A 26167-nucleotide genomic window follows, 5' to 3' on the forward strand; every position below is an offset into this window, starting at 1 on the left:
ATATATATATATAGGATTAATATAATATGATTATACCAAATATATTGTCACTATCCCTTGATTGTTTATTAGCCGGCATTAAGAACAATTGCCCCTGAGTTCCTCACTATGCGCAGTCAAATGCTTCTGATCGAGACACAATTGGACCTTTGCAAGCTCCAGTCATCTCAAATGGTGATTGATTTTCGACACTGTATTTTCAAATATATTCACTCAAAAAAATGGGTGCGCTTCAGATAGTTTGCGCTATTTTCGTTTGTTTGAGTTTACTTGGGTTTGCCTCGGTTAGTTCGGGTTAAATTGAAGTAAAAGTCCATAGTCTCACAGGGCAGTAACTTAAGTAGAGTTAAGCAAATACTCAAGGCGTTTTGAGTGCATAAACTACTCATCCTCAGGGGTGTTAAATATAGCGGTAATACCAAAAGTACACCCAAATAAACCCAAGTATCTTCCAATTCGATTCGGTTCAATTAAGTTGGGTTTGTATGAACTTCCAAATGTGCCCAATTGGATCCATTTGCGGTCGATTCGAAAAAGCGAATTTCAAGTTTCCAACTCGCTTGAAATAAACTCTTTCAATGTTTCACTTTGGGCCTAAACAGGCAAACAACGCATTTGACATTGCATGCTTATAGGAACCACTTTGATTGCAAAACACGCGGTTTAACACCAAAAAAAAACACGAAATATAACACTAAATAATTAGCAGAAACAACACATTAAGCACCGCAGCTTGGCGGCCACTTAGAAGACTTTGGTTTAGCAAAAATATCCCATCTTAAACTGGTAGTTTGATTGACTTTGGATATGATTCAGGTTCCCTTGTTACTAAAAGCTACGTAGATTTATTTAACTCTAAACTGGCCTCGGATGGCGTTGCGTTCGTTCTCTTACTACTCTACTTAAAGTCCCTCTTTGGCTGAAAATCGTGGCTGAAACGCTGGAAGATTTTGTCAAACTTGAACACAGCCGTTAAATGCAACGAATCAACGTGCTGCTTTAAAGTGACTTTCTGCGTGTAGGCTTTGCCGCATATTTCGCACACGAACCTGGGCACTCCATCGCATTCGTATTTTGAGTGCCTGTAGAGGTTCGGCTTGTGTTTGTAGGCCTTGTCGCATTTCATGCACTTGAACTTTTTATCCTGCGGATTTGGCAGGCCTAAAAACAATACAAATAGAATTGAAACGGACCAGATGGGCTGGAAGCACAGTTAATCAATGAAGCAACACATATAAGGCTGGCAAGTTGTTTGCTCACTTTCGCTCTTCGCAGGTTAAAGGCATGCGGATTGCAAGTTTTACCGATAATAAAACTCTTTGTTAGTTCGCAGTATTTATTGTGAATTGTCTGTTTTGGACTGGAATGAAAAATCAACGTTCGAAAGAGCTAAACCTCTATGTTATAAGCTGGAAGAAGGCCTCATATTCCCGGTTATGGATCTTAAGCATGTGCTTTTTCAAAGTGGACTTCCTGGTGAAAGACTTTGCGCAGAACTCGCATGCATGTTGGGGACTTTTCCCGCACTCGTTCTTCATGTGAGCGTTCAAGTTCCTCTTTTGCTTGTACTGTTTCCCGCATTGTCTGCAACAATACGCTCTGGATTTCCCGTAATAGATTTCGTCTAAAAACTTCAACAGTTTATATTTGATTATTTGCCGTGAACCACTTCTACTCAACTGCAACTGCTAAGGTTACCAAACAATGGGAGGGGGAGTCAACAAACGCAACAATTAATTTAATTCGTCAATTTCTGCAGGATTTAAAGTATACCGTGCTTGGCGGCAACGTGATACTTTAAGTAGCCTTTGCTGGTGAACCTTCGCAAGCACACTGGGCAGCCAAACTGTGGCGGTTTGTTGCACTTGAACCGCTGATGCTGCCGAAAATTTCTCTTGTAGACAAACGATTTGTTGCAGGCATTACATGCGAACAGCATGCCCTCCATCCGGAAATCGGCTAAAACAATCCCTAGTCAACCATCAGGACAACTAAAGGCACTGAGGATCTGGGCAAATACTCGCTCTTCGTTAAAGAAACAATGTATTGAATAACAACAGTAAGTCTTCATCTAGCTTCTAAAACCGCAAGATGCGGAGGCTTGATGTCTTCGCAGGAATCCTGCACTGTTGAACTTGCGGCCGCACAAGTAGCAATGGCAACCCTTTCGGCCGCTCACACAATCGTTCTTTTGGTGCGCGAGGAGGTTGTGTCTGAACTTCAAAATTCGCATGCACTTCTCGCACTGAAAACCTGTTTTGTACGCTGAAAATGAAAAGTTACTTAAAACACTCGTTATAAATCAATGAGGAGATTGGAGGGTTAGTAGCTTCATAGAATATAATAAGCTTCATGATTGGCTATACAAATTATATTAACCCGTTTGTTCTTCGCTAAAGATGGCTAAAGAATCCGCCACCTTTTCTTGTTTGTTATTGCAAAAAACTCTATTTTGTCAACCGCGAGCGATTCGCACTTGGTTAAATTAGGGCAAAGTTGCGCATTTTAAGAGTCAATAAAAGGTGTTTTGAAAGTGGGAAAATTCCAAACACTTCCAGAAATGAACAATGAATGGCTTTCGGCATCAGCAGAGCCGTCATGAGCTTTTGAAATAGGCAAGTGCACCACCAGAACTATTCTGAAAAATGCTGTTTACAGTTCAAACACCTTAAATGCCGCCTAACACTCTGTCGACACAATTGGACAAATTGACTAAAATCCTCCATGTCCTTTTGCGTCCATGTCCTTTTGGGAGCTGCACATGTGGCTTTTTAGGCCAAATTTTGAAGTGAATCTTCGGTGGCAAAATAAGCAGCCAAACTGCGGCGGCTTGTTGCACTTGTACTTGATGTGGTGGTTCAAATTGTACTTGTAGATGAACTTCTTGCTGCAAATCGTGCACTGAAAAGCCTTCCGACTCTCTAAAAAAGCCCGCATTCAGACTATGGTCTAATGTTTGAACTTGGGGGCTTGACAAAAATTCCTATTTTTATACCAAAACTGTACTGTATACCAATGAGTAAAATGCCAACCACCAAGTGTATAAATTATGTAAATAATCATAGATCTGCTTTAGATCTTGTGTATGGCCAGTAGATGGTATTGTAGGCTTTTCTTTTGAGTGAAACACCGACGGCAAATGGAGCACTGGAACTGGCCCTTCTTGTTGCACTCATACCTCACGTGCTTTTTCAGTGACGTTTGGTGTTTGTAAACTTTGTTGCAAGAGACGCAGTTGAATTTATCCATCACCTTCACGAAGCCTGCAATAACAGCCTTTATTATTGTATGCCAAGAGCTCGTTATGAACATTTATATACAGTGTATTTACAAGTGACTAAGAACCATCGTACCCCAGAACATATAATATATTCAATAAATTCAACATCCAAAAATAAATTATAAACAATTAATAACAGTAAAATATATATATAGTCGTAGATATAACGTAATATTAGAGAGATATGGAACACATAATGGATGCCACTAATAGTAGCACATGTGCACTAATAAGGTGTGTGCAGGTCTGCACACTTTACGCTTGGCACAATTTTGCATCCAAGAGTTCTTAATAAATAGTGTCTGGTATTAATTCAGCTACAACGTGGGCACTAAACATGTTTCTCCATATTTCTCCATTTATATGTGATTGTCAAAGTTTCCACCGACATTAAGTACATAAATGTTAAGGTAATAATTAGTGTTTGGTGCTGCAGTCCCGTATCAGCAATCGACAGCAGTGAAGTTGGCGTACTTCCAATGCTTAGCCAAATGGGCCTTGAGGGTGCCCTTTTGTGTAAAAAACTTGTTACAAATCTCGCACTTGAATTGAGGCGGTTTCTGGCATTCGTACTTGGTGTGCCTGAGCAGGTTCCTGCGGTGCTTGTACTTCTTGTGGCACACTTTGCACCAGAAAAAATTCTCATGGAAGACGAAACCTAAAACTGAGACTGCCGCATAACTGAACTGCCGATTCGATCGAAGAAAACCGACGATGGCCACACTGCACACCGTAATGGAAATCGCCGGTTTTCCAGCCACAAAGCCCATTAGCCTCCAAAAAGCGCTAAACACCACTGTGTGTTTTATGTACAAAAGCTTAATCACAATTAAAAGATGCCGCTTTCTCGTTCGTCGAAGGGTTAATGGGGCTTGATCAAGCCCCATTCCAGGAACGAATCGGGAATGGATGAAAAACCCGATAAAACAAGTCGCAGTTGCACTAAGATATCATTTAATAATGTCTACTCTATGAATATTTGTATATATATATAACTACAGGATATTTTTACTAAAATTCCTGAATTCATATGGCACTAAAGTTCATTGATTTTTGGCAACAGCTTCCTAAAAAATTAATTCGCACTGATGGCACCTACTTAATGATCAACTGGTAGCCATGCACGTAAGCGACGTGGTTTTTGAGGCTGCTCTTTTGAGTGAACGCTTTGCTGCACAGCTTGCACACGAACTGCGGAGCCACACCGCATTCGTACTTCAAATGGCGAAACAAGTTCCACTTGTACTTGTACTGCTTCATGCACTTGGTGCAAGTGTGCTGAAGAGAATCTAAAAAGCAAAACTCGCATGAGTACCATGGCTTGGAACGCGAAACGATGCCATGCAAATCATGCACATGATTCTCAAACAAACTTACGATTGTAACTTACCTGCAATCGATTTATATAAGTGAGTGTAATGAGTTCAGGGTATGGAGAGTTTGTTTTCGCGGTTTTGAAATGAAAAAAAAAAATGTTTTATAAGGAAGAGCGCATCTGCAAAAGAAATTTATTGAGTGATGTTGAGGAATGATTCTTTCATTGGCTTGAGCCCCAACAGGCGATTCTCTGGTCTGCATACATTTTGCCTACTACAGTGTGATGAAGACACGCTCTTCCACAGTGGTTTATGAAGACTACGCCGCCTAAAATGTTGAGGAATTAACTGAAGAAAAGAGACTGAAGATCAGAGAAACACACTGCCAATTAGACTGGAATCCACTGGACGATACAATACGGTTTTATTACTATAAGGACAGTCCACCATAAAATACAATTAAATAATGTAGAAAAAATAATACAAAAATAAGTACAATTTCGCGTCAGATGCAAACCTACTGCCACCACGGGGTGACCCAACGAAAGTGTAAAGTTATTCCCGCTTATCGGGCATTATTTGCTTCAAAATGCCATCGTCAAATTGTTCAAATACTAAACGCGCATATTTTCACTCATTCACAGTTAGTTATACAGAGCGCAGCAGAAAACACCTATTTTATAATGGTGTTCTTTTACAAATTTCAATTAATTATCAATCAGGAAAAAGTTGTGCACTTCAACTTTTCTGGCACTCTCGCTTAATTTTTTAATATGCCCGCTTTGTAACCTACCTTAATTCCAAAATGACGATGATATTTTTTCATACTTATACTTTACTCAATCGTCAGCAATTAAAATCTCACTGAAGTCTCCAAAACTCATCATCAGTTTTCATATCATTCATCTTCGGCTTTCCTTCCGTGCATTTGATCTTGGCGTTGCGATGTTGCTCGAGATGGTGCTCGTGCTTAAACTTCCGGAAACACCACGGACATTGATATTTGGGTTCCACGCCACATTCTAAGCGTTTGTGCCGTTTGAGGGACGATTTGTTCTGGTAGGTTCGGCCGCACATCTCGCAAGGATACTGAAAAGCTAAAATTACATTTATTTAGTACCGCAACTCGAGCGAAATCGACAACGTTGGCTCAAATGGGTCGGGATGAAGAGCCGGCCCGCATTTTGAGATAGATAAATGAGCGAAAGAGCAAAAAGCTGCCTACCCCTTCACCAGTTAAATGATCCTTGCTTCTAATAACATGGAAACGACCCTATGATCACATAAATGACGTGAACGTGGTCCTAAAACAATCAAAATCGGCCGGTAGTGGCAAATAATAACAGTGAAACTCAGTTTGATTTGCTTTAAACAATTTTATTATAAAAGTAAAAAATATAATTCTATAACTACCATTAGGTACAAAAATCTAACGAGTATAAAAACTAGAATTACCTCTGTATCATAATTCTACAAGTAACCGATATAAATACTTGAAAACGTCAGCAAAAGCTTATGCTTACCTTTAGTCAATTAGTTATAATACAAGGCACTACGTATTAATATGTACACTTTGTCAAGTTAAATTGCTCAATAGTCCAATTTGCTTCATATGCTGCCTATTTGTAATCAATAGCCAGTGATCGAAGGGCAAGAAACACTAGAAACAGTTTGATGGGAGGCAATAAAAGCGGATTAATCGATGTACTTAATTATTGTTAAAAAGGCTGATATTTATAGTGGACGTTTCGCCAGTATCAACGGCAGGCATTTTCAAACGCGGTGAAACAATCCAAAGAGTTTGCTGTAGATTTTCATCTGGGATTTTTGAGGCTTCAAGTGATTTGAACGCTTATGGTGATTCTTAAGAGCACTAGGCGAGGGTTTTGAGAATGCTTATTGTACATGCAAGAGAAAAGTCTGACTCCAAATCTCCAGAGAAAATTGCTAATTAGCTTCGTGAGACCATTGTGTTACCCAGGCCTAGTCTCTTTGCTTTACTACCCTACTACTTGTGCTGTACCCATATGAAAGTTCCAAGTTCAAACGTTGATTATGCGAAACTGTACTGTAGTATCTTTGAACCTAACCTGCTAAAGCACCATGGATTGAATCTGATTGTTTTTCGCCTCAGTCCGAGCTCAAAAAGTGCTTAAATTTCTTGTCATCATCTTCGAATGGAAAATGCTTGGTCCGAATGTGCAAAGCCAGCACGTACTTGTGCTTGGAAGCATACGCACAGTAGACACACTTGAATTGAGGTTTCATGCCGCAAATATAGTTAATGTGCCGCTTCAAATTATCAATCCTGGTAAATTTGTTGCCGCATTTCGGACAGGCCAGTCCCGGCATGTTGCGACCATCTCGAAAGCACACGCGCCCTAAAAAAACACATTAATCAGTGGCGTTCTTTTCTGTTTTTTTGCTGGGGGCTTTCCTCCACCATAATGTACAAGGTCTGTTACACTAAGTGATTCTGGATTGGAAGGCTGGGAGGGAAAATAACACGCGCTTGATGGCAATGGTCTTGTTTGATATGAATTCAGATCCGCGTCACGCCATGCTTCATTATCATGTGCGTCCGCAGGTTTTCTTTGCGGTGGGTTTTGTGCGGACAAAACATGCAAATTAATTGCTTCTCCTGACCGCATTCCTTCAGATGCCTTCTGAGTCCTCTGAAGTATTTGTAGCTTTTGCTGCAGATCGGGCACTTGAACGGACCAGTCAACGAGTCTAAAACCACAGCTAGTTTTATTAAAAATTGCCGCTTGACTTTTGGACTTTAAGCTACTAGTGTTTGCAAACTACAGCTCCCTGCGTGCGGCACACAATAACTTAACCCCAATCACTCTAAAACCTTATTTCCAGTACTCTGAATCGTCACTTGGGGTCAAACGTTTCGGTGGCACCACTCCGTGTTTTTTGCTTTTGTGCAGGATCAGCACGTTGTTTCGAAAGCACTTGTAATTGCACAGGTCGCAGAGGAACCGATAGCTCTTCTGGCATTCGTACTTTTCGTGCCGATTCAAGTTGCCTGGTTGTGAGTACACTTTCAGGCATTTGTTGCATTGAAATCCTGGTCGACCTTTTAGCGCTAAAAAAATTACATCGACATGTACCCAAAGAAGCAATTGGGGGGGATTTGAAGAAAGGTTCTGATTGCTTCACTCCAATAAAATTGATCGAAATCCAAATACACGCAAAACTTCTATTGAAAAGGCATTTTGTACTAACAAGCTGAAACTTATTAACATATAAGGCACGTTGGTTCCGATGACTTTCAGAAAACTGGCCATCACAGTGTTGTTAAAATTGAGCATTTTAGGGCTTGGTCCTATGTAAAAATATATAATGGGCCTTAAGGTTGCTCTTGTGGCGGAACCGTCTGAAGCACACTTGGCACTCAAACTGCGGTTCCACTCCGCACTCGTACTTTATATGGCGCACTAGATGGCCCTTTTGCTTATAAGTAGAGGTGCAATTGGGGCACATGAAGCGGCCGTTCGGGTCCTGAGCGTATTGCATGTTCCTAAAAACTAAAGGTTTTTGGTTAATACTTTATTGGCAAGCGGCAGCTTCATTGGTTAGGGTTGAGCATCATGCTTTATCAGCTTTAGTAAGTTTAGAGAGCCTGAAAGTCCTGAAAATTATCAGAACAAATTCAAGACTTTACTAGCAAACACGTTTATTACATTGAGAATATATCACAGTAAATACCTTTCTAGCACTCTTATCTGTCGAAAACGTATTAACTTATTTATGTGAAGGTATAGAAGGGTTGATGGGCGAAAAATGCGATTTTCAAATAGTCAGTTTTAAAAAAATTTGAAGACTGGTTTGGCAAGACTATACAGTTTGCTTCCACTGAAGAGCACACTTTCAAGAATTCTAAATCATTTTCACATTTCGGATAGGACTAGAGCAAAGAGCGCCTCTGTATGTACTGAAGGGTTTCAAATTCACTTCAGTTTCCTTAAGGGGTTAATGAGGCTCAATAGGAAATTACGAAAATACTGAGTCAGTCATATCGATATCGGTAGAATATTGATGTACATTTCGAAAATGCGTGTTGTAGTTGCTTCGTTGCTTGAATCGTTTGCCGCATACGCAGGAGAATTTTGGCTCTTGCCCACACTCGAAGTTCAAGTGACGAATCAGATGGGTTTTCTGCTTGTAGGTATTCCCGCACTTCTCGCAGGGATACCGCCCAGTTTCGTTCATTTGGTATTTGCTGATGCGCATTTTCGACATGGGACCAATATAACCGTAATACCCTAAAAAAACAGCAGGATTTTAGCAATGGTTTTGCGAAAAATGCCGCTGCACACTGGGGCTTCGCTTACCACCACCATTTCAGGGGAATTCTACAGTGTTCAGAGTAGATGGCTGAGCAGGACAGTTTATTTTGCACACAACACACTAAATATGCCTACGGCTAAAGTATAAATAACACTAAAACTCTCTGCTTAGACACTACATATTTGGTACAGATTAATGGTAGGTTTCACGAGATCTTAATACTGGAAAGTGGAGTGGGCAATTGAAGAGTCGTCAACGCACTAAGCTGCACAGGTTTTTACAACACTCTTCAAACAACGTTAATAAAAACGAAAGACATGGTTAAGGCTTTCGCACCCATAATGCGGCTTTACCACCTCTGAAGATGCTAGCGAAACATCAGGACTCAATTCCTCTAGCCCTAACGTTTCGCTAGCACACATGACTAGCATCTTCAGATGTTCGTGTGCAGCGCAAGTCGACGACAGATGCAAAAAACACAACTCTTCAATGTATCCGTTGGTTGGAAGGGTCCCGACGGTCTACTTTTTGGCAACATCAGCATCCGGATAAAGAAACTTGTAGATGTTCTGGGAAAAATTGGGAAAGTCCTCTCGATGACTAGCGCGCACATGTTCCAACAAGATGTACTTTCGTCTGGCCGCATAGTTGCAGTAGATGCAACTGAAGGCCGGTTTCTTGTTGCATTCGTAGCGCAAATGGCGCGTTAAAGTGTGCCTGTGCTTGTAGACCTTGTTGCATTGATGGCACACCGACGGCGTGGTCTCTGTTACTACAGAATATAACCGGCGGCCATCTAAAACATAAATTCCTGACAAATCTGGGCGGGTGACATGCGTTCGACTAGCACACGTGCAAACACGACCTAACTGGCCAATCATGTTGGGCATCTACCACACAACACAGGCAAGACGCAACAGGCTAAAACAACTAGGCAGGCCGTCTGGATTTGCAAAAGAAGCAAGCTTCCTGCTTGCAGCGCACTTAACAAACCTTTGCCATCTGAAACATACGAGAATTAGAATGCCATTGATCCTGAAGAAAACTCCATTGCTTGAATCTAAAAGAAAAAACTCTATGGGGGGAGGCTTGGAAAAAAATAAATAAAACGCCAAAGACGCCATGTTCATCACCAAAGCATGTTACAAGTTCAGATAAACTCCGTCTTTCACGTAGTAGCTGAGCTTGTGGAAGTACTTCAGGTGGTGTTTCAGCTTCATGGTTCTTCTGGTTGAGTAAGAGCAGAGATGGCACCGAAAGGTCAGGCCGTAGTCTAACAGAAAAGGGTTCAAGTGCGAAGGTTTCAGCACTAGGGAGACTTCTGAAAAACGCACAGTCTGAGCAACGCTTCCTGCCGAAAATTGCGGGAGTTTGAAGAAGAACACCAAGCGATTTAATATGCTTTATTGTACCTCTACACCCCCTAAGTTCTAAATTGCGTAATTGGATAGTTAAGGTAAAGGTGGGCGTTAGTTGCCTCACATTAACAATAAAGGATAAATATTGCGGCTTTGCCAATGGCACTAACACAGTGTCATTGAACAACGCTGCCAGGATCAAGTAAACTAGGCTAAAACTGCAGTAAAATCTATGTCCATTATGTATAATATCCTAAATGTAAAATTTGCAGACGCTAGGACGCGTGAGCTCACACACTAGATAGAAACTAGCCTACTCAGGCTCGATTTTCACACTAACTTCCAAGTCACCAGGCTGCATGTACCGTTCAGGGTACTTTTTGCAAGCCTGCCTTTGGATGTGAGCATACCAAGTCTGGCGCAGCTCAAAACATGTGCTGCATATATCGCAAATGAATGGCGGACCTGCAAAATGCGAAAGTGCACACCCTGTATGACCTGATTCATGCCAATCCATGAGTGTGGATTACACTAGAACTCAAATGGATCTTTACCTGGAACTGTGGGTTTTTGCTGTTCGCAAACCTTGCGCTTCATGTGGTACTCCAGCGATGAGTTGCTGGTGAATACCTTCTCGCATTTTTCGCACTGCAAAACTTTGGGTTCCGGCTCTGGAACAGATCGCAATCACCTAGACGAAAACATGGATTTTCTATCAAATAACCTGCTTTGGGTTTCAGGCACACCTTGTGAGTGAGATGGTAGCGCAGTGAGTTGTAGTGCTTAAAAACGGCGCTGCACCACGGGCACCCTCTTTCCTCCTCTACTAAAATTTCAGTTCAGTTCAGCAGAATTTTTTTGTTCATTGGTCGACTACCTTTGGGTTCTTTCGGCTCCTTGGGGGCGCACACATTGTGCTTCACATGGTAGGTGAGAGCAGTAGTGGTGGAGAAGATTTTCTCGCACTGTTCGCATTTGAGTACTTTCGGTTCCATTTCGTCCTTTTTCGGCTTGAGGCACACCTTGTGGCTGACGTGATAGTGTAGCGAGGTTTTGTGACGAAACACCGTGTCACAGTTAGAGCACTGGATGATTTCCTCCTCTGAAAGGGCAAATGACGCCAAGTCTACTATATGGGGTGATTCAAAGTGGGCGTAATCCTTCTGGGCAAATTTAGAGAAGGCAAATACCCGCAGGAGTGTAGGTACCTACACTCCCGCCGAAGGTAAGTTGACAGTCTTTTTTCTTGTAAGTACTTTCTAAATAAGCCCCAGTAAACCCTGATTGAATCACCCTGTAGTGGCCGGGGCTAGACCAACCTTTTTCCTCCTCCACTTGTTCGCACACTTTCCTTCTCACGTGATAATTCAAGCCAGTATTTGTCGCAAACACTTTGCTGCATTGCGGGCATTGAAGAACCCGCGGTTCCTCTGGAAAATGTTCCAAACAGTACAAATGCTGCTTTGAGCTATCGGCCGCTGGAATGTGAGTAATTTCGTACCTTTTTCTTCCTCCTGTTCGCATACGCTTCGCCTCACATGGTATTTGTACCCCGAGCCAGTGGCGAACACTTTCTCGCACTTTTCGCACTGATGGACCTTCGGCTCCATTTCGTCTAAAATTGCGGAAAATCAGGCAAAGTACCGCAACTAGTTGCGCCGGAGTTACCTCGGCGGGGCTTCAGACACACCCGGTGTTTTTTGTGGTACCTCAATGACGACATATGCCGGAACCCGGTGTTGCAAATATTGCAGAAAATGTCACCGTCCAAGAGCATATCTTGGCTATGCTCCTCATGTCCGATTAGACTGTGAATGTTGCTGATATCGAACATTTCGCCTTCGTCCATCTCCTCGCCATCATCGATGCCAGACAGATCCAAAATATCCTCCATCTCCTCATCGTGAGGGTTCAGGTTGCAGAGCTGGCGCGAATGGCCTGCAATCGGTTCTTCAGCTTCATTGACCCTCGAATTATTACCGGTGCTTTCGGTTTCAGGGGCGGTAGTTGAATCGTCGTGTTCTAAAAATTGGCGCCAGTTAGAGAAAGTTCCAACCATCCTTTGCGGACAAACAAAACGAATAGAAAAGCGACAGAAACATGTGCGGCTTAGCACAGCATTAAACCAAACGATCACTAGGGAATTATTGAGTTTATAGCGTTTTTTTAATGTACATTGACCGGTTTTTAGAAATCGCTTTGGCTTAAATCCACTCAGTCCATATCGGGTTTTTGGAGCAGTTTTGAAGCAACACAACTAAAATCCGCTGATCGGAAATAAAAGCCCCATTAAATGCAACAAATGTATTTAAAACACTCGATTGGTCAAAAAACATGACACATGGAACCGCAATTGCTGTTTGTGGAAGAATCGTATCTCGCAAATATTGCAAATCATTTTCTTGCACTTGCCAATTCCGCCAATCCCTTGCTAGAAACTGTTCCCAGAGTAGAAAACAGAGCAAAAAGGCCGGGAATGAGCCCGATGGACATGGTAAGAAACTGTTTTCTTCAGACAGCAACATTGGAATGTTCGTTTATCAACATCTTTTTAACATGAATTGCTAGGATGTGCTTCTTCAGGTTGTCGCGCCTCTTGGAAATGTGGTCGCAGTAGTGACAGGGAAAAGTCGCATTTTTACCACACTCGAACTTAAAGTGTCTTTGTAAACTCTTCTTCAACTTGTAGTTTTTGCCACAGTTCGAGCACGAATAAAGGCCATCTAAAATGGGAAAATCGCCAGTTAAACTTCACGTTCCAAATGGGTAGCAACTAACTAACTAACTAACTGTGTTTACTCCACAAATTACCCCCTCATATCTAAAAATCGTGGCAAACAGTAACTACATCTGGTAAAAAAACGTCATTCTTCAGGGTGTGTATCAAGTGACACTGGTTCGAGTCAGTCGATGTTGATGTCTACATTAAAAGCGTTTTGTATTCTCCTTTGAAATGGCGGTTCTGGCACAAAAAGCTAAATTAATTGCTTAATGAAAAACGCTGACTAGAAACGAGAACAAGTATATAAATACCACATCAACAATGAAGACTAAAACACACAGCAGATATACAAGGAAGATTCAAATTCATGGTATCCGCAATATATTTATTACACAGGTCTACTGAGAATTCAACACTTGGGCAAACGGATGTAGAAAGGACATAAATGATGGTGTAAGTAACTCAGAGAAGAAAATCCTTCGTGTCTCCAGCTTTAAGGCGTTGTATTCCCAATTTCAAAGTCCCCTCTTTGGTCTTGCTGGCACTGGATTTGCTACAATTTAAAAATTTTCGATTAGCTCAAATGGGTTATGAACGTTTTCCTCGTGGGCATTGTCGGATCCAAACAAACGGCACAAAACCAAATAAGCGGTCTTTATTAAAGTAAAAAAGTAATTATCTGTATTACATAATAAAGTTAAAAAGTAGTGATAAATTTATATAAAAAAATCACTTTTTGGACACTTATTGTCAGGACTAATCGTTCTGGAATACCTACAATCTACTTAAGTGCGAATGTGCATTTTTCGATTCTAAACCTACTTAACATTAAAATCCCTTTTACCAACCTTAAATCTAAATGGACGGTCGTACTAGTAGCAATTAGTGTGTGCGTTTCACTAAGGCGAATAACTAATACTAGAAAACCAACTTTAAACTTCGCAACTTTAACTTAATAATTAATAATGAGATTCTCGCATGACCCTACAGTAATGGAATGTTTGAAAAAAAATTGAAATTGCACTAGTATGGAAAACAAAGTTAACCAACTAAAAATACTGCAATTTTAGTAGACGTTTTAAGTCGTACACGTTTAAACTTGCCGCCCTACATAAGAACGGGCTGTAGTTTGACATCGGCGTGTTTTTTGGAGTTCAAATGGAACTTCAAATAATCGAACCGTTTGCATTTAAAGTCGCACAACGGACAGTGAAAGTTGGCCGACTTTCCGCACTCGTACTTCAGATGACGCCTGATGTTGCCTTTGAATTTGTATTGTTTCTCGCACTTTATGCAATAGAAAACCCCATCTTTGCATATGTACTGAGTCTGCACGCTACAATCTATAAACAAAACACTTTTATACATTTGGTCGACGTTCACTAGTTCAGTCCCATCACCACGTACCTTGCTTAGTATTCTGGCTAGCTTGGAAATGTTAGTAACTACTAAATACACTAACTGCAACGACTAGGAGACAAACACTGGGTAGTTGAGTGGAACAGTTTATTTTATATTAAGTTTCAGTCTGTGCTGGAACTCCTCGTGTTTCCACCAGGAGTGCTTGTGATGGAACTTTCTTTGGCAGAAACGGCAAATAAACATCTGGCGTTTGCCGCACTCGAATTTTCGATGCTTGTAAAGGGATTGGTTGTGTTTGTACATTTTCCCACAAGAACACGTAAAAACTGGCTGTCCTAAAATGGAAAAACGACTTCAGAACTCGCCAAAACTATTAATAAAGTAGCGCAGTCGCAAGGACTTGATAAAGTTTTGCACAACACGAGTTCCACCTTTGGAAGACGAAAACCAGTGGAAAAAAACATATATTAACACGAAACAAAACATCCATCCATAATCATCTAGACTGTATGGTTGACTTTTTTCAGTTTCGAATAGATTCTAATGAAAATATGGTACTCCATGTGCTTGATAAAAGTGGTCCTCGAGTAGAACTTGGCGTCGCAAATATCGCAAACGTATGGCAACTGGCTGCCCAACAAAACCGGCAAACCTTCAAAAACAACAGATGGATAACAACATCAACATCAGGTTGCACTATGAACAGCCATTTTATACAGTATTTACAAAGGATTTATTATTTTGGATTCAAACAGTCGAATTTGGATGGCAGATTTTTTGGTGGTGTTTCAGCTGCTGGTTGGCCCAGAAGAACTTCCGGCAAATCGAGCAGTAGCGTTGCTTCATTTTCCCACAAACAAAGTTTCGATGATTGTCCAGCGACTGTTTTCTTTTGAAAACCTTGCCGCAGTCGCACGCGTATGTAGATGGGCAGCGTTTTTTGCTCTTCTTCACAGCGCCGCTTTCCTCTTCCACTAAATCTGCCTCCGCGTCCAGAGGCTAAAAAAGCGCCTGCTTACAAAAGAGTTTTCGTTCAATGTGCCGGTTTTACCATGGTCTGATCTGAATTTTCCAGTATGGTGATGTCATCTGTAAAAAGCATCTCCAGTTTGAAGCCTTTGGGCTCTGAAAAGAAAAACATGTTAAACTAGACAGGAAAAGGCTACAAAGGACTAAAAGGCTGGTTTCAGTGGCATCAATTTCAGTATATTTGGTATTTTTTTCTCTAATTGGACTGATGCTTGTTACTCAAGTGCTTCTTCAGGGCATAATGCCGACTGTACGATTGCGAGCAAAACGGGCAGTTGTGCCACGTTTTTCCATTGCAATCCAGCTTTTTATGCACCCGCAACGACTCGGCGTTTTTGTAAGTGCGTCCACACTGTGCACAGGGAAGTCGCGGATCTAAAACATTCCGCGTTTTTAACTGAATCACCAAACGTCGAAAAAAAAACAGAAAACCATGCACTACATTAAGCATCTAAAAAACGCGTGAGTGGAGCCGGCTGGCGAGATGGCCCTGAAGATGCTCCTTTCGTCTGAAACACTTTTCGCACAGCTTGCACTTAAAAGACTTTCCGCGTCCACAGTCTCTGGATACATGAGCGGACAGCGATTGTCTCGATTTATACTGTTTAGTGCAAAACTTGCAGGCAAATACTACAAACTGATCAGTTAGAACGGCATAAATGCAGGAAAATTGCTTGATTGAAAAAAGCCTCAGTCATGGCGTATAAAAGTTTTATTCCACCTCACACTTGGTGAGTTGTTCGTAACAATTATCCAGACAGTTTGAAAATCTACAATTTCGACTCGTTTTAATGTGCTCCTTCATGTGGTCCTTTCTTTTGATTATTTTCAAGCACGTGTTGCAACGAAACCTGTTGATTTTTTGGCAACCACGCGATTTGTGCACTCTCAAAGAGTTTGCTGTTTTATATAATTTCCTGCAATCTTTGCACTCGTAACTGGAACCTGAAAATTGCAAATTAAACTCTGTAGTCAGAAGCCAAAAGGGTGGGATAGAAGAGAGAAAGTCCCCAAACCCGCAAAAACCTGCTGTTCCGTGTTTTATGTCCGAAAAGCTTGTGGAGGCTCGAGATTTACCCAACGTTTTGCAAACAAGAGTGCCTCGCGGCTTCAGCGGCGGTTTCAAAATGGAATTGAATTTCTTCGTGACGTTTTGAGTGCGTCTTCAGACGTAGCTGGCTGGAAAGCTGCGGTTTGAGGAACCAGCTCCGAAGGTTCAGCACCGAAAAACCGCAGGTTTTTGTACATTTGCGTATATTCTGTCTTCCAATCCCACTCCTTTCGGCTTGGGATAAATTATTTTTATCTGGACTGTTTCAGAGAAGATTCAGTAGCGTCAGGATCGAAATAAAAAGAAAACTATTTGTCGCAATAAACAGGCGCTTAACCGTTGGGCTTTCGCGGCCATTGTTTGAAAATGTTGAGTTTCTCGGACTTTCAAGCCGTTGTAGAAGAAAATTCCTTCCTGACGCTTCGCAAGCACGAGCGGCTTCCATCTTCAGGACTGATATGGTCAAACATTTACAATAAAATGAGGTTTGAAGAACTCAGTTCTTCGAAATTCATTCTACATTCTTTTCCACGGCGGCTCAGAAACCCGAAAAACTGCCCCTATTGTTTGAAACTGGTGAGTTTTTGGGCTTTTAGACCGTCATGGAGAACAATTCCTGTCTGACATTTCGCAGTCACGAGTGGCTTGTACCTTCAGAGGTAATTTGCTCGAAAGCCACAAAAATAAACTGCGATTCAAAATGCTTAGATCTGCGAACTCTATTTTCCATTTATTAGAAACTGGTAAGTTTTTTGGGCTTCTAGACCGTGGTGGAGAAAAATTCTGCATGACGTGTCGGAAGCATGAGAAGCTTCCACCGTCAGTGGCCATTAGATTTGGTTGCTCGAAAACTAACAATAAACTTTTGAAGAACTCGATGGATGCAGTAAGCGAAGAAATCAATTTTATCTTAGTTGTTTCGTATGGAAGATTCAGGAGTGACAGGAATGAAATAAAAACGAACCTATTTTTGATAATATAATGACTAATTTATTCTAATGGCAAACTAAAATATACTACACCAAGTTACAAACTAAAACTCGCATGGTAACGGGTGACCAAGATGGCCCCAAAATTGGCGGTTTGTACCTCCACAAATTTTTGGTAATCCAGTCTTTCGTTCACTAAACTTAAAAAGAGAAACTAAAAGAATGAAAAAACCTTAACACCGAACCGAAACACAATTACTTAACTAAACAGTCAACTAAACTAAAAAACATAAGTTGAAAAATTATAAAATATACACATAAAGCTTGATGCTTGCAGGTATAGGTAAGTATTCGCCTTAACGCGCGTCCATATCGTGTCCAATGAAAACGTGTGACACGTTATTCACATTTTGCAAATCGGCTAAAGTAGCAGAGTTCCGTGGAATTGATATTTTCGCCACGCCTTCTCCTCCTAGTTCCAGATTGTGTTTTGCCCTGCAGTGCACTTTAAGGTCGTATCTCATATTGAAGGCTCTTTTGCATATTTCACATTGAAATTGAGGACAAACTCCACATACGAACTTCCTATGACGATTTAAGGAATACTTCAATTTATACGACTTTTTGCAACTGAAAAAAACGAAACTTGCTAATCGCCCGCTTTTTTGTAGCATGTTTGGACTTACAGTTCGCAGAACCATGGGTTGATTTGACCCTCTTGGGGTTCCGACTTTTTCTTCGATTTTTTAACCATTTTGTTCTCCTTGTTGCTGGAACTACGGGACATCTTTCCTCTAGCTGGAAATTATTATCATAATTATTTATTGAATCAGTTTACAGCAAAGTGGCTCTACGGTTTACGTGCTACGGAACTACTCTCACAACTTTGACTGCTCTTCTACATCTGACAGTCCTAAAAAACAATTAATTACCAATTCCTCACCCACTATACCATCTAGAATTCACTATCAACATCTAAAAGAAATCGTCAACTCTATTGGATTGTTAGTGATTTATTGAAATTTACAAAAGATTAATAAAGACGTAATTTAAAGTTTATTTTTGGAGTGCTGTTTCAAAATGTGCTCCTCCAGTTCCTGTAAATAGTCGTGGGTAAAGCTGCAATACATGCAACCGAACTTGCTCTTCTTTCTTTGGCCCTGGCACAAAAATTCGTGCTTAGCAATCAGTGAGCTTTTGAACAGAATGCCACAATTCGCACATCTGATCTGATCTACTGGTTTGGACAATTCCTCCAGAGGCCTTAAAAACAACATCAAATCAAGAGGACAGTTTTCGACCTCCTAATAAAACATTTACCTTAGGCACTTCTCGAATTTCTCCTTTTTGGGCAAATCAGAAATTGTCATATTAATAAATTTCTCCCTACGCTCACGGGTAAAAACTCCTCTAGTGGCCTCTTGCACAATGATCACTCTAGAGTCACTCCCCAAAGCACTGATGTCCTTTTGAGTGATTGTGGAGTCGCAATCGATTATTACCTCCTCCTCTATGTCTTCAGGTTCGCTTTGTTCGTGTTGTAATTCTACCATTTGGGTCCCTTCGGGCACTTCCAGCTTGATTTGAAAGTTTGGTTTCACTCCAACCCGCTCGGCACTCTTCTGCACGGGCCTTCCTTCTGAGGATTTCTGAGTGGATGCAAGGTCGGGTTTGCCAAAGCTCAGTGTTCCCGCTAGTTCTTTTTTTATTCTTGCCACTACTTGATCGCTTTTCAGGTCTTCCACCTTAAGAATCTTCACCAGCGGTTTCTTGGGCTCTTTAGAACCTAAAAACGAGAACCGTTAGAATGGAAACCTCTATCAGCTAGGTCAGGGCAAAGTAGGTGGGATTTAATACTAAAGAACATTAATCGGGGACTAACTAAACTTAACTAACGAAAGCATTGTTTATTGCAGAAATATTGTGTAATATGTAACTTTGGTGAAATTTTCTAGCTTATTATTTTAGCAAGACATTAAAACACGTCTTTGGCTGTGAGTGATCTGTTGCCAAACATGGCCTCAAACGTGTAGAAAAACTCCTGATGTCTTCGATGAACGTGCGTTTTTAAGTGGCTCTTCTGGTAAGCCGCATAGTCGCAATAAGGACAACTGAACGATCGCACCTTATTGCACTCAAAACGCTGATGCCTGCAAAGGTTTGGTTGGTACTTGAAGCCTTTTTGGCATTTCGAGCACTTATACATCACAGCCAGGCGGGCTGAAATATAATGAACTCCTTCAGGCAAAAACTCGCCATAAAATGCCAGGATTTTATTTACAAACGGGTTGCATCAAACACTGGCGAAAGAATAAAGTTTTTATTCAATCATTCAATATTTATCAGTCGAAGACTGCCTGGTGTTTCAGGACCATGTGGCGCTTCAAAGTGCACTTTTGATACGAACCGTATGGACAGTAGTTGCAAAAGAACGAGCGCTGTTTGCCACACTCGAAGTTTGTGTGGCGTTTTAAGTTCGCTCGACTACTATAGCTCTTGTTGCAACTTGAACATCCAAACCATCTTTTTAACGCTGAAACAGACGCTGGATTAGCGGTTTTAAAGATACTAAACAAAAACGTGATTATATTGTCTTTTATTATCATCTATCACGGATCACTGGAAAACTATCACCGACATTGTCTATATTTACAAGTAACCAAATTATTTCACTGCTGGATTTGTCTTGAAAGTCCTAGTTTAAAGCCAGAAATAGAGACAAAAACTTCAATTTTCACAAAAAAAATAACACAAAGCTAAAAATTACCGTCCGCCGAACTAAATTAAATTTGTTCCTTGTGTTGACAGAGTAGATGCTTCTTCAAATGGTGCTTGTGGTAGCTGGCATAAGAGCAGTAAGAGCACCTGAAGGACTTGGATTTCTGGCACTCAAACTTCCTGTGCCTGCTCAAATTTGGCTGATGCTGATAAGTTTTTCCACATGTATGGCAAACATAGGGCTTCCTAAATTGTGCAAGCCCTAAAAACCCTACAGTGAACTCCAGGGAGTCGCATGACGAGAGGTTGCAATGATGATACATACCGCCACTACTCTACTAAAGCGTTTTATTAGCGATAAAATGAATCAAACTTCTCAATGGAAATGTCTAGGTGTTGAGTCGCACAGTGTCTTTTAAGGGTGTATTTAAAATAGCTACTGTAATGGCAGTAAGGGCAAAGAAAACCTCGTTCTTTTTGACACTCCTTCTTCTTGTGCCGGTAGTACGATGTGGAATGCGAAAAGCTTTTGCCGCAATTGCAGCCAAACTTCTTTGGTTTAGTTATGTAGTTTCCTTTAAAAAACCCCACAAATATATTCAAAGCTCGACTTGAAAGTGTTTGGATTTCGAATAAAACAACAGCTTTAACGCTAATAGTTTATTATATCATTAATAAAATATGACTTCTTGTCTCTATAGCTGGTCTACAGCAACGTAGTCATTTATGTTCATATCCAACGTGCCGAACGACGACGTGACGTTGCAAATGAGTTTTTTGGTAAAAAGCTGCCGGGCAAAAGTCGCAGAAAAATGACTTTTTCTTGTTGCACTCGTACTTCTGATGGCGCCACAGACTGTTTGCGTGAACGTACCGTTTTCCGCAAATACCGCATATGTTCTCTTTCCTAACACGATACCCTAAAACTGTATCGAAGAACAAGTTTAGCACATTCGTTCAGTGTTCACACTCCTTGCCGAACACACACACAATGTTATTGCAAAAGCGGTTTTGTCACACAGAAAGCTGTTATTCCCCACACTGAATTTAATTATTTGCAACCCTTAACTATAAATTGAAAATTATATTTATCATGAAAATCAAACGACTGTTTACGCTGATTGATTTCTATGCTTCAGACTCTGTCCAAGATGATCGATCACTTGTAATGTTGACTGTTTTCGGAATTTGCCTTGCAGCTTTCCTACAAATAAACTAGGATTAATCAAATGAAATTGCCAAGTGCCGGGTTCCTCGGGCACTCGCTGGTTTTACGCATAAAATGACATTGATTTTTCGCATGAAACGCTCTTAACTTGCCAATTGCCACTTTTTGCCACTAATTAGTGTCGTGCCCGGAGGTTTCGGCACAACAAACGCAGTAGAGAATGTTTGATTCATGATTGAGTTATTAAGGTTTTAACTAGGTGAAAAAAAGGTTAATGTCTTTATAAAAGCATCAACAATCGCATACCCGTAAAACAGTTGTGTCTAATTTACACGTAAAATGGCAGAATCATTAGACTTCAATTGTCGCGGGAAAAAGCACGCGACAATCTGTTCAAAGCTTTACACAATGCGCAAAGAAAATAATACAACTTATAAGAAAACTGAAAAGAATCATAAAAATAGTGTTAAAAAGCATCCCTTAGCACCTCAGTTTGATTGGCAACTTAAAACATCAACGGATCCTTGACAATGTTCTTACAGTAGTACTTCTTGTGCCTGTCCAAGTTCTGCCGATGGTAGTAGCTTTTCTCGCAAAACTGGCACTTAAAAATCCGAGTTTTTTTCGTTTGGTTTTTCGAACAACAACAAGCATCGTTCTGTGTAATATTTTTGCCTAAAAAAACACACATTAGCCTCAGTTGATACAATTAAAACATGCAAAACTTTCACAAACACCCATTGAAAAATACACAGACAACACAAATAATTTTTATCAACTTTATTAATGATAACTACCCTAGAAACGGAATATTTCTTCACAATTCAACCATGTTGTAAGCTATTGGGTAATTGAGGAACTAACCAGTTTCATGATCACAAAACGACAGAGTATTGCTTACGAGCATAATTTGATGGTGTTCATTTCAATCCCTACACCCCATTAATAAACTAAAAGATACCACTCTTGTGTGGGCCGCGAAACCCAGCTGGATATACCATTATTGACCTTAACTACTAAATTAATATTTTTTGAGCATTATAGTCAGATGAAGCAAATAATGTTCTTAAGTCTACAATTAAATAAAACGCTTAACATCGCTTAGGAGGCGGTTTCCCTGCAAGCAGCAAAGCTTCGAAGATATGTTGTTGCAAGAGTTAAGCAATGTACAGCGCAAAAGCACTAAATTACGCTTAAAAGTGATGTCTTTTAACAAGTACCTATAAATAAATCCTTTTGTAGAATCAAAATTTGAATAACCGGTAACTAGAACTGTTCAAAATTCGGGCAGTGAGGCGAGGAACTAACAATATACAAAGAAATCTCAATGACTTCGATATCACGCCACCTCGACGCCCAAGTGCGTTGGTAATAAGCAGTAAATTAGAAAACTACTCTTAATTAATAACAGTTTCATTAATCACATTTGTTGTTCCCAGCATCGTTTCAAATATATAAAATTTTTATGGAAAACTAGGGCTAGATAGCTAAGTTATGTCTGGTTAACGAGTGTAAATTTTATCACATTTGAGATAGTTTGGCAACATTTTTGACACTAGCCATAACGTTTCGAAAATCGTGCTACTCTACTGATTGGGCCAATGAAAAACACTGCCGCTACACGTATAAAAGTACAAAAATATATATGCACGTACATACATAACCATCAAACTGGCGAGTGTGATATGAAGTGATAGATTGCGAGCATTCACTTTGAGGTAGAAAAGCCACTAGTGTTGATCTTAACGTGCACATAAACATGTGACCATTAACATAAAAACGCACTAGCAGTTTTATTGTTTAGTGAATCACCGCCACTTTAAAAGGCAGTTTTTAGTAAATATGGCGTAAAATGGTACTTAAACATAACATCATACGTTCTAATATCAAGAAATCCAATATAAAAAGGCACAATTGCAGGAATGTGAAGAAATTCCATAAAAATTCCTTCTAAAAATCTAACTGTCTTCGTCGACGGTCATTTCCATTTTGACGCTTTTCAACAAAGAGGAGTAATCTTCATCGATAGCATCCTTCGAATCTTCATCTCCTACCTGGTTCTTGTCGCTTTTGGCACAAGAATAGTCAATCTCCCGGTGCATCCTCTCCATGTGGCGGTTCATATGCATTTTCTGTTTAGCCTTGTAAGGGCAATAGACGCATTGAAATTGTGGTTCTTTGCCGCACTCCCACTTCTGATGGTTCCTCAATGAGCTCTTCAGTTTGTAGGTGCGATCGCAGTCTCCGCACACAAAACCTTCAGACCGGGGCGACCTGCAAAAGAACAGTACAGCAACTTACAAGGTGGTGATGGTGAGGGACTTCAGCTTACCCCACTCTAGTGATGCTCAGATCTAAGCCTGTTGAAAGACCTTCAGCTGCACGCTGCAATAAGCTTTTCCGCATGTTCTCCTGCAGCATCAGCATAGGCATTATAAAATTACTGTTTAAAGAGTGCGGTGGAGGCAAAGCGCGTTGGTCGGGTCCTAAAAAACGGGACTTTTATTCCATTCACACGCTTTCATGACTTATTTATTAATGATGCATTTGGAGGAATGTACAATGTCTACTCTGACCAAACATAACCAGTAAAACAACATAATTCTACAAACAGTTCTATCGCAGATAGAGACTTCCTTTCCATGTTGCTCAAAAACCTCCATAGCCCTGGACACTGCAGTTAGCTTGTGACTCTGTAAACTCGACTGTTCTCTAGATACTCAACTGATAAAGCTACAGCCTAAAACATGCATAATTAGTTAAATGCCCGCAACATTAGTGCTGGAAGATTGAAATCGCCAAGGGTAGTTTTACAACTTTAATGACACGAAGCCCTCTAAATAACGCCAACTGGCCTACAAGTTACAACAATTATACTTAATAAGTACAAATATCCTCCAACGAGCCAGTAATTAACGAAAAAATTAAATCCATTCTTTATCCAGCTGCTCTGGATCGTGTCGATAAGGCCGATGTTTTTTCGGCTGGTCCTTGGTGGTTTCATAATAATCCATAGCAGCAGTCACGCCCGTTTCCTGGCTATTGCCAGCTGCATCATCTGCAGCAGCAAAGGCCGGCACAATGACATCACTAGAGATGATGTTCACTATAGTGGCTGCAGCAGTATTGCGTCGTTTGAAGCGCACCTCCGTCGGTTTCTTTGCATCGCCCTGCTGAGCGCTAAAGTCTCCTCGACGAGTGAAAAGTCCGTCCTGATTATCCAAAGCTTTGGGTTCCCTTCGCGAAAACAACTCCGCTGGTTTAAAGGCTTCGCCTCCAACCGATTCTCCATGAACGAACTTCAAATGGTCCCTCAACTTTTTCGGGTTGGTGGTTTGAAATGAGCACTTGTGGCACATGGTTTGGTTGTCAGCTATTGCTGACTGGGAGGTTTGGTACTGATTGGCTGAGTAATACTGGGAATCTGGCACCAGAGAACCATCCGGGATCTCTTCAGAAGGACTTTCAAACTGCTCCGGAGCCATGGGCGAAATTTTGGGAGCAGCAGGGCAAAGGCTCTCCTCAACTTGGGCGTTTTGTGCCGTTTCATAGCTCTTGATTGCTGACTCGTAGCTCCCATAATGGTACATCTGCGCCGATTGGTAGCTATATTGCTGATTTTCTCCTGTAATTTTTTCTACGTGATACTTTTCCATATCTTCGTCGCCTGCCCCGTCGTCTCCTTGCTCAGCTTCAAAGGTCTCAGTATATTCAGTTGCTGCTCCATCTTCATCTGCTTGGAGTTGCTGAGATTCTTCAACCTGCTTCCATCTGGATCCTTCCCCATATTCATAGCGACGCCCAGTGTCTTCGTTTTCAGCAGTCTGATTGTAGCGCGCCTTGTTTTCCTCCTGTTGCTTTTTAGCTTCCTGAGCCTTCTTGCTAGCTTCATAATGTCGGTGAAGCAGCGCGCGAGCCACTTCTTTCTTCAACTTGTCCGACTTGTACTTCTCATATTCATCGCGCTCATGGCTTGGAGAAGGCACATATGGGGACACACTCTTATTCATGTGGGCCGGAGGCTCAATATCAAACCCATGAGGATCCACCTCGCTTTGAGCAGCAGACGCCGAATTTTCCGGGACTTTCATTGGCTCGCTGATGTTTTGAGGAGTGTCGCTTTTCACGTTGCCGAGAATGCGCTGTTTGGTGGTAAACCAATCCTCTGTCCGGATATCGGGAGTGGGTTGCGAAATCCTTGGCGGGTCTGGACAATCAGCAACTTCCACATCTCTTTGTGGTTCTGTAGGAGCCTCCTCATACGGGGCTCGTTTCTGGGGCAACTTCCGCTCTTGGGAGTTTCGGCGTGTAAAAATACAGGACAAACTATCAGTGAGCAGGCCTGAGCCGTTGCGCGGCGACTGGTTGGGAACCGGGCGTTCGTCTACTGCAGCTGCTTCAACTGGAAGTGGAGCTGGAGCACGTTTCTTCAATATTGAGGGTTTCGGCTTGGGAAGTTCTGCAGGTTTTTCGACCAATGCCGCCGCTGATGCCGAAACAGATTGTCCACTAAAAGAGTCAGAGCTCTCCGAATCCAGGCTGGTTTTTGTCCGTTTGGGCAAGGGGATTTTAAACTGGTCACGGTTGGTGTGGCTCTGCTTCTCGCTGCTGGCCATCTGCAGCCTCCGCACTCCAAGAAGAGGCACGTTCACCTTTGCCGAATGGAAGGCTGGCGCAGGAGGAGCCCTCCGTTCGTAATCAGATGGATAGCGACAGTCTGCAGTACTTTGGTTGCGACGCATGTATCCTAAAAAAAAACTTGATTAGCACAAAAGCAACTGGCAATAGATCGGAACTTAAGCGAAAAGTTTGGGGGAATTAGGATTTAGGGGGCTTCGGCATCAGCAACTGCTGATGCCAATTCCAGATAATGATGCAAATTTACGGCCGCGTTTTATTCAATTTTTAATTAACAAATTCTTGACGATTGTTGGT

At 41.3% G+C, this 26167-nt stretch overlaps 1 protein-coding gene across 8 annotated transcripts in view; it reads right to left on the minus strand.

The window, feature by feature from the left end:
• The window catches only part of LOC109541705 (longitudinals lacking protein, isoforms J/P/Q/S/Z), a 167603-nt gene that overhangs the window by 120364 nt on the left and 21072 nt on the right, over window positions 1-26167 (minus strand). The window contains exons 6-12 of one of the 8 annotated variants that reach the window (XM_019910628.2): window positions 11922-12275; window positions 11755-11868; window positions 11573-11683; window positions 11131-11355; window positions 10978-11079; window positions 10808-10924; window positions 10285-10718 (exon numbers count right to left, since the gene is read on the minus strand). The exons of 2 other annotated variants lie outside the window; for them this stretch is intronic. In XM_019910628.2, coding sequence (XP_019766187.2) covers window positions 10567-10718; window positions 10808-10924; window positions 10978-11079; window positions 11131-11355; window positions 11573-11683; window positions 11755-11868; window positions 11922-12275 — 1175 coding nt within the window. In that variant the 3' untranslated portion in view covers window positions 10285-10566. Of the gene's footprint in view, window positions 1-10284; window positions 10719-10807; window positions 10945-10977; window positions 11080-11130; window positions 11356-11572; window positions 11684-11754; window positions 11869-11921; window positions 12276-18343; window positions 18610-18666; window positions 19133-24036; window positions 25980-26167 lie in introns of those variants that run through there. 5 more of the 8 variants (XM_019910629.2, XM_048669716.1, XM_019910631.2 and 2 more) reach the window with 5 other exon arrangements.

This window comes from Dendroctonus ponderosae, unplaced genomic scaffold, assembly GCF_020466585.1.
Source record: "Dendroctonus ponderosae isolate FM_Combo_2020 unplaced genomic scaffold, Dpon_F_20191213v2 Dpon_F_20191213_9, whole genome shotgun sequence".
Taxonomy (NCBI): Eukaryota; Metazoa; Arthropoda; class Insecta; order Coleoptera; family Curculionidae; genus Dendroctonus; species Dendroctonus ponderosae.